This window comes from Pollachius pollachius (genome assembly GCF_949987615.1).
Source record: "Pollachius pollachius genome assembly, chromosome: 4".
Classification (NCBI taxonomy): domain Eukaryota; kingdom Metazoa; phylum Chordata; class Actinopteri; order Gadiformes; family Gadidae; genus Pollachius; species Pollachius pollachius.
In genome coordinates, this window is record NC_136937.1 from 15,388,528 (window position 1) to 15,404,519 (window position 15,992).

The 15,992-nt window shown below is 43.1% G+C and overlaps 2 protein-coding genes across 2 annotated transcripts; one reads left to right on the top strand and one right to left on the bottom strand.

The window, feature by feature from the left end:
- Positions 1–16: 16 nt before the first annotated feature.
- On the top strand, positions 17–4,833 carry sgtb (small glutamine rich tetratricopeptide repeat co-chaperone beta; the record flags this gene model as incomplete). Its single annotated transcript, XM_079734139.1, has 11 exons — positions 17–52; positions 956–1,073; positions 1,157–1,260; positions 1,449–1,524; positions 2,314–2,413; positions 2,905–3,009; positions 3,275–3,417; positions 3,535–3,593; positions 4,096–4,133; positions 4,279–4,356; positions 4,722–4,833. The coding sequence occupies exons 2-11, from the start codon at positions 974–976 to the stop codon at positions 4,831–4,833; spliced, it is 915 nt and encodes a 304-aa protein (XP_079590265.1). The 5' UTR covers positions 17–52; positions 956–973.
- Positions 4,834–6,433: 1,600 nt separating this feature from the next.
- Positions 6,434–15,922, bottom strand: trappc13 (trafficking protein particle complex subunit 13). The gene is made up of 13 exons (XM_079734760.1): positions 15,781–15,922; positions 14,799–14,867; positions 12,289–12,388; positions 12,053–12,137; positions 11,810–11,937; positions 11,432–11,504; positions 11,054–11,098; positions 10,428–10,445; positions 8,679–8,812; positions 7,929–8,127; positions 7,376–7,476; positions 6,853–7,000; positions 6,434–6,719 (listed from the first exon to the last, which is right to left on the bottom strand). Exons 1-13 carry the CDS (start codon positions 15,824–15,826, stop codon positions 6,615–6,617), a joined length of 1,251 nt encoding a protein of 416 aa, XP_079590886.1. The 5' UTR covers positions 15,827–15,922; the 3' UTR covers positions 6,434–6,614.
- Positions 15,923–15,992: the final 70 nt, after the last annotated feature.

Sequence of the window (15,992 nt, forward strand, 5' to 3'; positions counted from 1 at the left end):
GTGACGCGCGGGATCAGCAGCGGACACACGCTCGCGAACGAGGCGCGCTCAGGTGAGTGGGCGGGGGCGTGCATTTGCATCTCTTTGCTACAATGTTATTATAATTTTTGTTATTGTGTTCAGTACACATTATGATCGCATCTGGTCGGCGAACATGTGGATCCGAGAGATGCATTCATAACAATGTCTGTTATATGTATCGGTCAGTTATACAACGTTATTGTAAAAACAACCACCCCCCAATGCGATGGTTTTGTGCTCAACGCAGCCCTGCTGTCTGTAGACAACACGATGCATGGCGACGTTTTTTAACACTGACACCACAGGCTGTAGGCTCGTTGGGGATGCAGGGCGCTTGGAAACGAGCACATGTGTGCTGCCCTCTGTTGGATTACATCACATGGTTTACATCATTGCGTTATATGTAAACACCATAGGTGGCCGCACGTCCCAGTAACAGCGCATACACAGTGTGGATGATGATGGTGACGGGTTATATTCACTACGTTTCGTTTTCTTCTTCATCACACCCATGACATGTCGTTTTGGTTGGAGATGGATTTTGGTTGGTTGGTGTGAGTTGAATGGCCGTCCGGGTACCCAGGTTCTCCATCCCTCTCTCATCCGCTCTCCGCTCCGTCATGCGTGTCTTCACTCGATCTGATTCCGTGTTTGTTTGCTTTGTGATTATGACTTAAAACGACGAGCTCGTCCCTTAGAACCGAGACTCTGAAATCATCGCCAAAAAAATGTGTACGCATTTAGGGAAATGTCATCTTTTGATATGAAAAACGAATGGGAGTAATAATAGATCACTGTTTAATGTCACTTTGGCATGAGCCAGCTACATCGTTATGTATTACAAGAAAATTCAAAGAAGCATGCAAAGATGACGGTGTTAAAGTGTCCTTAGTTGCTGCGTTGAAGCATTTGTGTGTCACTGCTCGGTCGGTAGATCTGAAGAAGAAAAACCATGGCAACGGAGAAGCGCCTGGCGTTTTCTATTGTGCAGTTTCTGCGAGATCACGCTCACTGTGGCAGCCTGAACTCAGACGAGCAGGAGAGCATTGAAGGTACTCGCCTTTCTCTTTATCAAACCATGTGATATCATCTCAATGTATGCACAACAACTTTAACAACAATTCTACATCCACAGTTGCAATTCAATGTTTGGAGACCACCTTCAAAGTCAGTTCCAGTGACTGCCACCTGGCAGTCCCACAGACCTTACCAGAGATATTTCAAAGTTCCCTGCTCAAGGTGTGTACAGTGTTTGTAGATGTGTATCTAAGTGTATGCGTGTGTGTGTTTGTGTGACAGTGCATGTGCTTATATGTGTGAGTGTATGGAAGTGCATGTATTTATGTATGTATGTATGTATGTATGTATGTATGTGTGTGTGTCATCCTCAGAAAAATGCTTCAGTACTATCAATTTGTTTATACTAGAATGACAACATGACCTTACCCAAGACGTTACCGCCCCCGAAAGACATTGAAATGGCAGAGCAGCTCAAGAATGACGGTACTTCTGTCTCTTATCAAATTCACCACCGCCACGAACACTGGTATACAAATATGAGCAGCCATGGAAGCTAAATGTCTCCCTAGTCACAAGTGTGTGGCCTCACCACCACTCCCATCTGCATGTTTCACATCCTATTGAATCAGCGCTAAAGGGCAGACTCTTGTTTGGTTCTTCTGTGAAGGGAGAACATCTGTAAAATAGCAACTATGTTCTGCTGGGATGTCATCATTTAAACATGCCTTTATTTCTCTTTTATATGTCAATGGTAACACTTTACAATGAAGATGCATTAAGTGCAATAAGCATTGACTAATATGTCTAGCTATAATTGACTAATGCGGTTCATGGTAACTAATTGAATGCATACATATTTAATAGGGCTTATGCTATATAATGCTTATTACTGCATTAACTACTTAATGGTTAATTAATGTACCCTTATTGTATTGAGTGTTGCCATGTAATTTTGTCATCTTATACTGAAGAATATTTAAAATGATTAAGGTATTCTTTCTGTAGATCTAATGGTTACTGATCAACATACAGCACTCATATTGCTGTCCTACTAATGATCATTACTGCATTATGGTTATTACTGTGTCAGTCCCATCACCCATCCCAGATTCAACATCCCAACACCTGCTCTGCTGCGTTGTTTGCTTGCCTGTCCCGTCCTCATGCATAATGAGTGAGTGAGCCGTGTAGCCCGGCGGTGTTCAGCAGGGCCCGCCATGCATTATGAATGTCTGAATCCTCCAAGGATCAACCCTGTTCTGAACTGTTCAGGAAACAACCACATGAAGGAGGAGAACTACAGCCGTGCCATGGAGTGCTACAGCCAAGCCATCGACCTGGACCTCAGGAACGCAGTTTACTACTGCAATAGGTAGACACAAGACATCTCTTTTGTATCTGATATACGATAATAGGTGTATTCTTCTACTTAAAGGGGTTATACTTATCCTCCTTATTCTAGTAGAATAATTCTAATTCTTCTACTTATCATGCCACCAGTTGTGGATGCATACTGGATAGATCAGTCCACCAGCCTACCTATTGGACTGTGGCAAATGTTGCTTATCTATCCATCATACACCTAGGCAGACACACCCACTAGTGATGTCACTAGGGCACAGGGAAGGCAGATTTTCAAAAGGCTTGTAATGGCTTATAATGCTCACACCCGGTGGCATGATATCACCCCTTTAATATCGGGATTATTATTAGTAATGTATGTAAAGGTTAAACGTGGTGCGCATCCAGTTTGTTTTACTGTAGACAACGTTGTTATTAATTCATGTGAATGCGAATGCAAGAAAAACTGAAACAATAAGAAGTTTGTGAATCAAAGTGTGTATTTGGCCCGGCTCCCTGCAGGGCTGCGGCTCACAGTAAGCTGGGGAACTACACAGAGGCCACGGGGGACTGCGAGCGCGCCATCGGGATCGACCCCAGCTACAGCAAGGCCTACGGACGCATGGGGTGAGGCCGGACAGACCACAGGAAGCTACAGATTAGAACATGCATTATTCTTTCTCTTTTTGGACCGTTGTTTACAGATACACAGACAGCCACTTACAACCAATAATGTTATTACAATTATTCGCATGAACATACACACATATAACACACTTCCCCTGCAAAGATTTAGCAACTGACAGGTGAAAAATCACAATATCGATTTCTGAAATACGATCGTCGGATTTGAACCCCCCCTGACCTTGGTATGCTGTGCGTAACTCCGCAGGCTGGCTCTGACGGCCATGAGCAAGTATCCCGAAGCCATTTCCTACTTTAAGAAAGCGTTGGTATTGGATCCTGAAAACGATACCTACAAATCCAACTTAAAAATAGCTGAGCAGAAGCAGAGGGAGGCCAGCGGTCCAGTGAGTACAAACAAGCCTGTCATCATTCATCACAAGCCACTGATGTGTGCCAAAGTCTCCCTGCGGCGCACCTGGCCAAAATTGATTTAATAACTGTCATTGAAACCCGCCTTACAGATAGTTGCGGGGCTTGGATTCGACATGGCGAGTTTGATAAACAACCCGGCCTTCATCAGTATGGTACGACACAACATTATACCCTTCCCAATATTTGTAAAACAGTTCAATAAATGTGTTTTTATACGCACATTGAGAGATACACGCTGTGCATGTATTAATTAACATGTCGTTTGTATATTCCTTCTGGTAGGGCTCTGATAAAGGTTCACTTGCAGATCACTTCCATGCATGACTGTTAGTTATTTTAACAGCACAGTATTGTTAATAGCCGTTATTGCATTCTCACAATCCCACCTGTTGGTCAGTCTCATGTCCATGGGGGTTGCCCCAACAGGTGGTGCCGGATTACGTTTTGTGTTTTTACAAGCATGCCGGAATTCCAAGATGGCATCGGAATGAAAGTGGCATGTTTATGAGACAGCTAAATCGTTCCGTGTTCCACGCGAGGCCCGCCTGGCCGAATCAGAGATGGAACCGTAAATCAGTTGGAATTTATTTCATTCACCCGACGGTTTCCTTCCGGATGTTTCTCTCCTACACCCCCGCACCCCTCCCCCCACAGGCCGCTAGCGTGATGCAGAACCAGCAAGTCCAACAGCTGTGAGTTCCTCCTTTGTTTAACCACGCTTCCAGTGTACAGAATATATAAAAACACGATCACACCTTTTATTTGTGGAAGCAATTTTGTCGACTCTAACACCCCCCCCCCCCCCCCCCCCCCCTTGTCCACCTGTCTCTCCGTCAGTATGTCAGGCATGATGACCAATGCGGTGGGGGGTCCGGGACCGGGGGGGCTGACCGACATCTCCAGCCTGATTGAAGCGTATGGCAGCCAGTACCCACTCTACACACTCAACTCACTACACACTGTGTCCTAGTCTCACATTCCCTACTTTTATCATACAAATACTGTTGTAGTGAGTGGATGGTGTGTTTTAACGATTATATGAGCCACTTTTAAGACAATTCTGTGACACACTGTGTTGGGTCACATTTAGGATGGATTGGATTTCACTCACTTCCAGCCGTCACATGGCTACGCCATTTCCAACAAATAACAGCTCTTAAATCTTACCCTTAACCTTTAAACTTACCGCCACAGTTCACCGCAGGCCTTCACCTTTTAGTTTTTGGTTGCCAGCAGCTGGTTCCACATTCTGCTGTGTTCTGTGTTTGTGGTTCTCGTAGAGGACAGCAGTTTGCCCAGCAGATCCAGCAGCAGAGCCCCGAGCTGATAGAGCAGCTGAGGAACCACATCCGGAGCCGCTCCTTCAGCGGGAGCGCAGAGGAACACTCATGATGGTCTTCTTCCTGTACGCAGGTGCCTCCTCTTCCTTTTCCTACCACTGACTCAACTCTGTGTTGACAACAATACGTTAAACCTGCGCTATGTCGATTCTGCACTGCCGCTTATCTCTCAATTAAGAAAATATTGCAACTAGACTGTTGTTTCTCAATAATAAAAGGCGCTCATCGGTGAGTCAATTTTACCGGTACACTTTTGCCCCCCTCCCCACTGTGGCTAAGATTTGTATAAAGCTACATCTGGAGATGCATCTCAATTAGCCATAGGCTTCTAATACGAAAACGTATTTAGTGCAGGTTTAAGTCGATTGTAAGTGATTTGTTTTTTTTGCCTTCATTTCAGCTTTCAATGTTTAGTCATGGAAGAGGGGGTTCCATACGACGTGATTACAATCGTTCCACGCATTTCTTAAGCGAAGGCTGAGAGACCAAGATGGGCATTTTTTCCGAAGCACTTTAACCGTTTTCTTTCGTGGGGCTCAGGAGAGAGAAGAGGGTAGTGGAGACGAAGCAAGGAAAAAGAACCAACCGACACACACACTGATATCAGGGTAAGCACCCAGACACATAGTGAGAAAGAGCCTTTGACAAAACCAGACGTTACTTATTCCCGGGCTGTCCTGTTCTAAAAACAAATACGTATAGATAATGTTTAGATCTCCCTGTGAATCTAAATCTAATAGCCCAAATAGTGAAGGGATCATTTCAGGAAATATTTTGGCTTTGCTTCAGTACTGATCGGACGCCAGGTTTGCCATGTTTTTAGTTTTTTATCATATCATCTCCAACCTTATTTTTGTATAAATTCATGGCATTTTTGCTGTTAGCCGAGAGTTTACGCAAATCCTTAACTGTGGTACCGATGAACGAAGTGATGAATGAATACTGAATGTGTCTTATGCAGCCTGAACCGTCTTATGTATAGCACTTTAGCAGTCATGTATGTAATGTCATGATCCCCTTTAAGCTTGTGTGATAGTTGATATGACGAAAATGATCACATTTGCATGCTCTTCAATCTTATATCTGAAGTCTTACGCTTTATGGAAATATACAATTGTAGAGAGCATGTTTTGTTAAAATCATGCCAATAAACCTTTCCACACAAATGTTTTTTGATTCCTACTATGTCCCAAGAATACATCAATTTAAATTACGCTATATGCAATTTACAATTGCATGCAATTTACAATTTCATAAAGACATTGACCAGAGGTTTTTATCAAAAGTGACTCATGATGTTTGATGATAAAGGAAAGGTTAGCGACCATTCTCAACTGCAACATTTCTCAATAGCATTTTTTTTTTTATAAAAAATGATACTGAAGTACTTCTGGCCTCAAGCAAGTTTTTCTGGTCATTTCATTAATAACCTGCATACTGTAGATAGGCATTTCTAACACACAGCATGACAATGGCAGAGCAGTGGTTTAACCCCTAAACTTAATGACACTATAGATGTGGGAAATATATATAATCAATTTCTACACTGAATCAAGATAATTGTCTTCCTCTGTGTAAGCCCTCCAAGAAACGTAAGCTATTTCAGTTTCATCCAACACTTTGTAGACACATATCTGATTTGAGTGGTTTTTATTCAAATAATTAATAAAGATTTATGTTTATATTACAAGAAAAGCATGGAAACCTTACAACAAAACCTTGTTATCTTTCGATGTGCAAATATATAACAAGCCAAGACAAAGACAAGACACGGAAATGCAAATTTGGTCCAATCAAATTAAATATGTAAATAACATTGAATAAAACAAAATACTAGCTCTCATTCATAAATGGACAAACCACACAGACTTGCGCTATATCATCATATTCATAAGTCCTCTTCAGAAAGGTATCAGTGAGCCGTAGTCCAGAGATACTCTAAATAAGAAACATAAAAAAGATAAACACAATAATCAGGCATCGGAGAACTGCCAAAACCATCCATATTAAATGTGGCTCCAGCTCTGGGCTGCTTCAAAACTCTGAAAACAGCGACCGCGCGCAGCCTTACCTGCAGGCCCTGGACAGAGGACAGGAGCTTCAGCGGTAGGGACAGGAAGGCGCTGGGGCCCACCTTCCCTAGCTGTCGGCCCGACACGCCGCACCAGTGGACAGACCGCGTGTTGCACATCTCCAGCACCAGGTCCATCGTCCGCTCACTGAAACACAGCACAATCAGACCACACACAAAGGCGTTGTAGGCGCCGGTTCACTGGCTCACTGGCCCAAGCAACAGAGACCACGAACTTTAGAGTGCTGGCCAAGGTGGGCCAACCCCGGTTCAGGCAGTTCGACAACACAACACTTTTTCAATATTTTTTCAGTGTTCGACGGACTGTAATGACTGTTGAGTTAATCTACCCAGCATACACCCGTCAAAGGAAAATCCCACTTGTGATGTCACAAGCGAATGCAACTTTAAATACATTTCTAAATGATCTACCACATACCTAGCGGTTAAACAGGGCCCCTTGAAGATTGTGTCCTCTTCGTCAAAGAGGACCAATGCTTGAGTTCACAAAAGGGACACTCACCTGCAGTTGGTGATTTTGCAGATGATGTCAAAGGGCTCCTCAAGGTTCACGGTGTCAGGAATCATCTCCAGAGACAGCCTGATGTCTCCATAGCCCGGAGCCTTAAGGAGAGAGACAAGACAACTTAGAACCTGCTCTGAACCAACTCACAGGGAGTACATACGTTTTATAGATGCACTGCGTGCTTATTTTAGATATTTGACAAGAACTCGACGCCAACAACAACAACGACGGCGAAGAATATACATATTGTTAGCCTCATAGCATCAAGTCAAATAGATTGAGTGATTATGGAATGTAAAAAGCAATCTGATTGGCTTAGGATATAGCCAATGAGGCACAGCGAATCAGCAGCATTAGGAGAGAAGAGTTAGGTTAGATATCACAAACTGGACAAAATATGACGTAGGCAGTTATGACATGAGGCCAACGATCTGGAGTTTCTCTCCAATAACGTTCATTTGAAGCCCCCTTATCCCAGGGGCTCCGTGGTGGGTTAAGTCCCCCTGGGGCACCAGGTGAGTGTCTGTGCAAACAGCAGGGGCCCTCATACCATGCGCTGCAGCTGGCTGGTCTGCAGCCGGCCGCGCTCCCCCAGGTTGGTCTTCCACACGATGTCCAGCTTGCCGATCACCGTCACGCCCTTGATGACGCCCGCCTTCTCGGCGTACTCGGGCTTGGGCTTCAGGCAGTACAGGTACTGTCGCGTGTCCATTGGCTGCAGGTACGACATCTTGCCGAACGTGGACTCGCTGCACCGAGGGAAAGGAAGACAGGAAAGCACCAGCCAGCCACAAAAAAGGAAGAAATATTAAATAAATATACAAAAGTATGAAGCCCAAAGCACACTCTGTGTGCTTTGGGCTTCATACTTAGTATATTTATTTAATATTTCTTTCATACTTTTTATATTTATTGGACAGAGAATTCCTGATCATATTTGCGTCGCCAAAAATGTATTGAATGGTTTGGTTTGAACGGAGCACATCTAAAAGTTCAAAGTAGCACAGCGGACTTTGCCATTCTCTTCGTATCAGGCCAAGTTCAGGCCAAACAAACAACTGGGCAGTGCGGCCCAACCCCATGAATCACAAAGATAGAAATACAATAATGGACAAAAAAAGTATGCATACATTGGCAATTTGTATTATTTATGACTATAGCAGCAGTAGTAGAATAAGTATGCCAACACTAACGACGTCAAGACTTCCTTGTCGGTTATTTAGCTAAACTCCCTAAAGGACAGAAAGACAGATGGATGGACGTAGAAAAAGGCGGGAAGCTGAGAGCATGAAGTTGTCACCCTTCTTCCCCGCTCTCCACGGTGTTGAGCTCCGTCACGTTGTACATGATGGAGGGCTCCAGGGACACCTTCTCCATGAACATGGGCGAGGTGGTGATGTTCTGGATCTGGGCCTCCAGGAACACCTCATCTGTCTGGGGCCATGGGGGGGGGGGGGGCAGGAGGGGGGTCATTCACCGCAACTAGCTTTGTTTTATGAACTGCCTTGAACAGTGATACATAACAGCTGCTGGCCACACTGAGAAACACACGGCCTTGAGGTGTGATGACTGAAGTGTGTGATGTGAAGTGAGGCATGTGAGAAATGCGAAGTACAATTGCTTGCTAATTGAGGGAGTGGAGTGGAGTTAATCGTTTTGCACATGGGGTGAACTATTGTCCTAACTAAAAGGCAGTTCAGTAAGTATATCATGTACTGTAGTTGTGCTTAGTATGCTTTGAAGGGTGTGGTTAGTCTATTGTAGACCAGAAAGGTATACAGTAGGGGTTGCACAACAGCTAATGATTCCTGTCAGCAAGTCATACAAAGGCGTCGTCAATGCCTAAAACATATTTATGTTTCTTTTTTATTCAGGCATATTTATTTACTTATCAAGCACATGCCTCAGAAATAATCTCATCATAATTGAATGAGAAATAATCAAATTTTGTCTAATGTCTAGATGATGACTTAGCTCAAACATCAGCAATCTGCTTTCAAACATGACGTCTGACAGGTAGCTGATGGTTCATGTTTGTGTGAATACTACATTATTACACACCCAACCAATTGAATGGCCTCAGATACAGCCTAGTGTCACATCTTGGATCTCAGCTCACTTGAGTTTGACGACAATGCTCCAGTGAAAATGAAAAAAAAAACCTATTCTACACATGTTCAATGTTCTGAGCTCCAACCCCTCATCCTCAACCGCATAGGGGAGGGCTCCTCTGCAGAGACAACAGCTGGGGAGACTGACTGGCCAACACTGCAGTGCAACCTCTAGCATATAGTATACATACAGTGAGTTGTTGAGAGAGAGAAGCAGAGATTAGTTCATGCCTGCCAGTCACACTGTGTGAATTAGGAGGGACTGGGCACATTGCTCCCTCTGTGTTAAGGACAAACAGAAGCCAAACCACTCCCACCAGGGTGTAACGTTGAAATCTCTGTGTTAAATCAACGCGTTTTGAATTGAACTGATGCATGGCTAAATGCAATCGTTATTTCATTGAAATGATAAGAATTGAATTAATCTTGATATTCATTGACAAAAAAGAAACCCTCTAAATTGTTTCAAACCGCTCATTAGAAATGGAAGATCATCCACTGATACCCAATCCAAGATTATTGATAGATCAATCACATTCACTCCCAGCCTCCACAATCAGCCCGTAGCCACACATGTCCCTGTGTGGGAAGAGTTAGCCAGGAAGCATAAACATCCAAAGAAAGAGCAACGGCAAAACAATGGAAAATCAATCAGGATGGATGGTCAAAAATCGATTAATGTCAAATAAAGTTAAAAGGTAAATATTTACATATTTAAATAAAGCTAAATATACATATTATATATATATATATAATGTTTATTTACGTTGCTCTTGTATTACATTTTGTTCATGGCTCTAATGATAAATTGATTTCCATTGTTGAGCAGTTGGCTCCTTCTTACTGGCCACAGAGGTAAATGCCAAACCTCACAGCGATATCAGCAAAAGGATTAGAAAAAAAGCAAATGTTAAGTGATGAAAACAGAAATCAATTACCACAGAACTGAGGTCACTCTAATGGAAAAAAACAACAAGACATAGAAATGAATGAAGTTACATGCCAATGAAAATGACAACACATATTTGCATTCTATGTAAAACAAAAATGCCAAATGAACATGACGTAAACAAGGAAAAGATTGCATGATCTACACGATAAATTCTCTTTATCTCCTATACAACTATGTCTAAAAGGGATTCCTACAGTTAGTTCAACATGTGTGTGTGCGTGTGTGTGTGTGTTTTAAACAATACATATCATTGACTGAAGTCCTAACAACCATCCCAAGCTCAACATTGGTTTTGGCAGCTTCCTTCGGGAGATGAAAAGGTTTTCAAAGGGTCTCAGAGGACGTCTACGTTGAGAAAGAGTTGCACCCGATGGGCCGCGAAATATGATATGAAGCAGGGTATTTATACCGCTGCCATAACCTCTGTGCCATTCAATGCTGCCCTTTAGCAGGAACGACAACACACACAGGGAAAGCAATGTGTTGGTATTCTATTCTCGAGCATGCGGCCCTATTGACGTCTGCGGCAAGCGCTTCATATTAAATTGCTGCTAACAAGACAAGAGGTGATGTTCGGCCGGCGGGTTTGGCCAGCCGCCAGGACAGGCTTACCTCGGCATTGTAGAACTTGGTCTTCACGTCCAGCGGCTTGAGGACCTGGAGGAAGATAGATTGCAAGCTGAATGAGGAGCTTCTCTCCCTGACTTCACCCTCCATTGAGAACCAGGGTCAGAAGGGAGGTTTGCACGGTGAATTGATAGGGATTGTTGATGAATGGATGAATGCTGACGGAGTCGAGGGTGTTGCGGTTGCAGGTGGACTTAGAGAAGAAGGTTGAGGATCACCCGCATGTTAATTGCTTTTAGACTCTCTGTGAAGGGCCTGCGACATTCCTGACGCTTTGGCCGTGGTCCAAATAGTTTAGTTTGCTAACATTTGGAGGAATTGTCACAATGAAACAGAAAATGAATAATAAAAGTTGTCGTTCACCTGGAATTTAAAAAACTTCCTGAAGTAGAGCTTCTCCCCGAACTGGGTGGTGTAGCTGACCGCACACACCAGGCTGGAGGGGAGAGAAAACTAAAGGTTACAGGTTATACAACAACATTAGGGAAAATGTAATAATACTACTACATTTAACTTGGGGTGCTTTTCGGGGTGCTTTTCAGGGCACTTAAGGCAGTGCAAATACACCAGTGGAGATAAATACAGACACATGCACACATTTTAAAAAAATTAATAAATCTGACAATGCCGACACTTAGAAACAGTAAACACCAGCAGGACAGATGGGAACAGAGACTTAAGAGGTCTCGTAGTCTCATAACATAAGCAGCCTAAGACAAGCTATGCTATAATTAGACGTACATATGAGTCCCGATCTCTTTGACTTCGTGGTGGATGACGTCGTCTATACAGCATTCAGGTTTGAGTTCTGTGACGGCTGAGTTGGAGGCCGAAAGGCTGAGTCTCTGGGAGCTGGTCTGAAGGTCGGCCTGGAGATGAACAACAACAAGATGACGGAGAGAAGCTACCTCACAGCCAAGGCGGAGCCCCAACACCTGCAGCTCTGCGTGCCTTGAAGAGGCCGGCCTCCCTCTAGTACAGTACCTTGACCAGGATGTCTTTCACCACCTTGGTGCTGTCATTGTGCACGCTGATGTAACACGAGAAGGTCTCGCCCAGGAAGATGTTTCTGCAGAACACGTCAGGAAACAACATGCTGTCATAGCCGGTACAAAAATGAATTTTCAATCGGGGGAAGTCCGAATATGGATGTTTACACAGTGAATGCTGATTAAGCAGCAGAATACGGTTCTGCTGAACTTTATTGGCAGCATGATTACCCAAAGTTCTGTGGTAGGGTGAGCATCTCTCCCAGCATCAGCGCCTCAGCCCCTTTGATGGTGGACGGGTCTGTCCTCATGAGCTGACTAAACAAATCACCTGGGAAGGCACACAAACAGATCATCGTCTCACCATGACGTATGAAACTTTATGATTGTTATTGAGAAGAAGCACAGCAAACACTATTTTATTTCAAAACATTGGCATCTCACCATTAACAACGTGCGTTAATGGTGAACAATGATAAACTACAGTAACAATATAAATATGAATACTTCACACATGAGAACATTTTCAAACTGAAAAGGGAAATGGTTTATTGGTGGACATGTTCACAACACTATCTAAAGTCCCCCTAGATGTGTTGGTTGCCTGTACCATATATTTCGCCTTTGACAACCACACATCTGTCCCACCATTGTGAAATAGGTGGGCTCTAGCCCACCTATGAGTAGCCATCCAGAGGGGGGTCAGACGGAAATAACCAAGGAGGGTCGGAAACTGATGGTGTGAAAGGTTCTCTACTCTTGCAGAGCAGGAGACTAGACTAGCCAACAAGACGACTGCCCAAAGTAAAAAATTGCAATAAATCATTCAATGATCCTCGTTGTAAGCACAGTAGGGTGCTCTAGAATGCTCACGTCTAAATCAGAAACCATTCATCACAGTTTGCCATCTCACGTTACTACAGCTCAACCTTTAGGGGAACAGGGAATTAAAAGTTAAAAAAAGCTATTATTTAAATTAACTCTAAAGACATTATGGACAATTAAATGATGAACTATTTACTTACTATCCAAAGCAGCTCACACTGAATTCAGATGGAGGATCTAAGGCCAACACATTTCCCTCCTCACATTACCTATTTAACCAAGGTAGGAAATGGCCCCTTGGTTATGGATGATGCCAACTGCATTCGGGCGGTTGAGAAGGATCCTATGCACACAACCAAACTCTACCGATGACCCATAAAACAGAAACGACAACTGAAATGTAACTATGCCTATGAAACTGTTACCGACTTTCAACACGATGTCAGTATCAACTGTATATATAACTACATCACGTTCCTAATAGCCAATAAAGCCAATATTGCAAGCCTTCCTCAAATGTATGTAGGCCAAGGCCCCTTAGAGCTGGACTCCCAGCCTCTGGGGCCCACTGAGACCTACATAAATAAGAAAGAATATGTGCAGAACTTTAGCTGCCAAATTAACAGAAATGTCCAAATAAAGTGGGAGTCAGCTTTTCAATCAGCGATTGGTGCAGTTAGTTTTGAAACAGAGTGCTTTCAATGGGATTGGTTGACTGCAAATGTTATGGTCTGATGGATCAAGGAGTATTTTGGGCACATAACCACCCAAGGTGAAGTGCTGGTTGAAACAGCCAACAATCAGATATAACTATTTGCTGGAGTGTGCCTTGGCAGCCACTGCTCCACGGCCAGGTGCTGAGCACCGACCCCTGGTTTGAGAATCTCTGGTGTAGGGCATTGCGTTTGAAGACATGCAGCAGTCAGATGATAGGGTGGCAGTGCACCAGCTTGCCCTCAGACATGTCATGGAAGTGCTGCAGCTGTGATTCATGTAGCGCCCATGCACAAACAACAACTGATCTGTTGCAAGGTAAATTACGGGGCCTAGCAACGATTACTAAACAACTTTGTTGACATGATTTTCTTCTTTTGAGGTTACTTGTCATCCTCTTGATAAACCTCCATTCTGCATGATGGCAGTTGCATATGCAAATGCTTCAAGCTTGTTGTTCAGCAAGGTTCAATTATTTTCTACTTCACGGGATCACTAGTGCAAGCGTGACTGTGGGATTAGTGAGCTTTGAACGCTAGCAAACACAGAAAGCAACAAACATCCTCATTACTAAAATCCTATTTGTTTTCCAGTGTGAGAGGACTATCCCTTATCTCTCTCCCTCCTCCGTTATTAATAGTGCTCCTCCTTACCAAGAAGTGTCTGGGGTGAGTTATGGCTTGGTAACCAACCCTGATCACATTGCTGCAGTTTGATGGGGTCAGACAGACGGAAACACAAACAGTGTTCACTCTCCTCAAACTTGGGTTTCTTCCTCTGGCAGCCATCCACTCTGGATCTCTTAGATGTGAGGTGGGGTGTTGATTTACCAATGAATAGCTTCAGTAAGCATTTAGGAATAGAACTGCTAAATAAAATAAATTATTGATATGACCAAGTCATTTATTAGACACCATCACGGATCTATATGGGATATTTTAAAGATTTGTAAAAATATAATAATGGATCAGAGATTTTTTTTCTGGAATATTAAAGCAGGGACGTGGTTTTCAGGATCAGTTATCAGCTTCATCAAACCAAATTATATTTATATTCAGGGAATTTAGCAGACGCTTTTGTCCAAAGCCACTGACAACCATTCATACACCCATTCACACACTGAAGGCTAACTAACTTGTTCCAAAAACTGCATCAAAAATGGATGAGTGACTTGGATTCATGCCAACGTGAACTTGACTTACCTGGAAGGTCTCGATCTTCACATGTCACTGGCATGTTTGTGAAGAGAGTGGGTTTTGTCAACCGCATCACTGTTAAAAAAATAATAATAATAACAACCACAACAAACATGTTAGTCAGTAAACATGCATTTTTAGATTCAAATGGATTGTGTCATTATAATGACAGTTATTTCTCCATTAGGTTGGCTTGCCCTCAAACAACCTTTCATGTGATTTATTACCCGGAATTCTGGAACATGTCTCTTTCCTAGCTGGTAGAAATATTAGAAGGCACATGAATTTCCAGATGGTAAGGCTATTTGCCCTGAACTAGTCTGTGCGGTCAAGTAGTGAGCGAGATGGTTTATGCATGTATTTATCTATACACATAGAGGTGTGTGTGAATGTGTGTGTGGTCAAGGAGTTCACACGGATTTATATGTTGTGTGTGGGTTGAGTGATTCGTGTGGGAAACACATTGGTCCAATGGTTTTCGCCAACTTCATAACATTCATAATATTGCAATGCAAGGGCTTTTATCAATGGGCCATACGCAAAATCCCCATTGTTACTTAATTCTGCGACGGATAGTGACTTAACAGACAGATATATTTACATGTCATCTACGGGATCATCCCTATAACATTGTTTGTTGATACAGACTGGTTAACTGTCAAGCTATTCTACACTCGTCAATCGTGTTTTATTATATATTTGAACAGCTTGAAGCACATACTTCCTCCGTATTTTGAGGGTAAAGCTTTTGGCTGTGTTAGCATACTACATGTATTGTTCAGTGCGTATGATTTGCGTGCATCTTATCATAAAGCACGGGGTCTCGGAGTATCACAGCAGAACTATCTATAGCTCTGAATAAGTCAACATAACTAAACAACGGCAGATGTCTGTAGTCGGAAAGTGTCTTTAGCTTGTACATATAGCAGCTAATAACATAGCATAGCAGTAGCAAGAAGTATGTTTGTGGGATCCTGTGATAAACCACCTTTTAATGCAAGTAGATGCTCCTGTTTTGCTTGATTGACCTCCATTTTCCCGGTGATCTTGTGTGTTGTTATTGCTAAATAGTTAGATTGTACAGCTAGCTAGCGACAGCAGCAGTCAGCCTAGCAGAAGCACAACAGCTGGCTACGGGAAGCGCGAAGCAACAATATTCAGCGGGGTTGCTTTCGTTTATTCTAACTTTATTTTATTAAC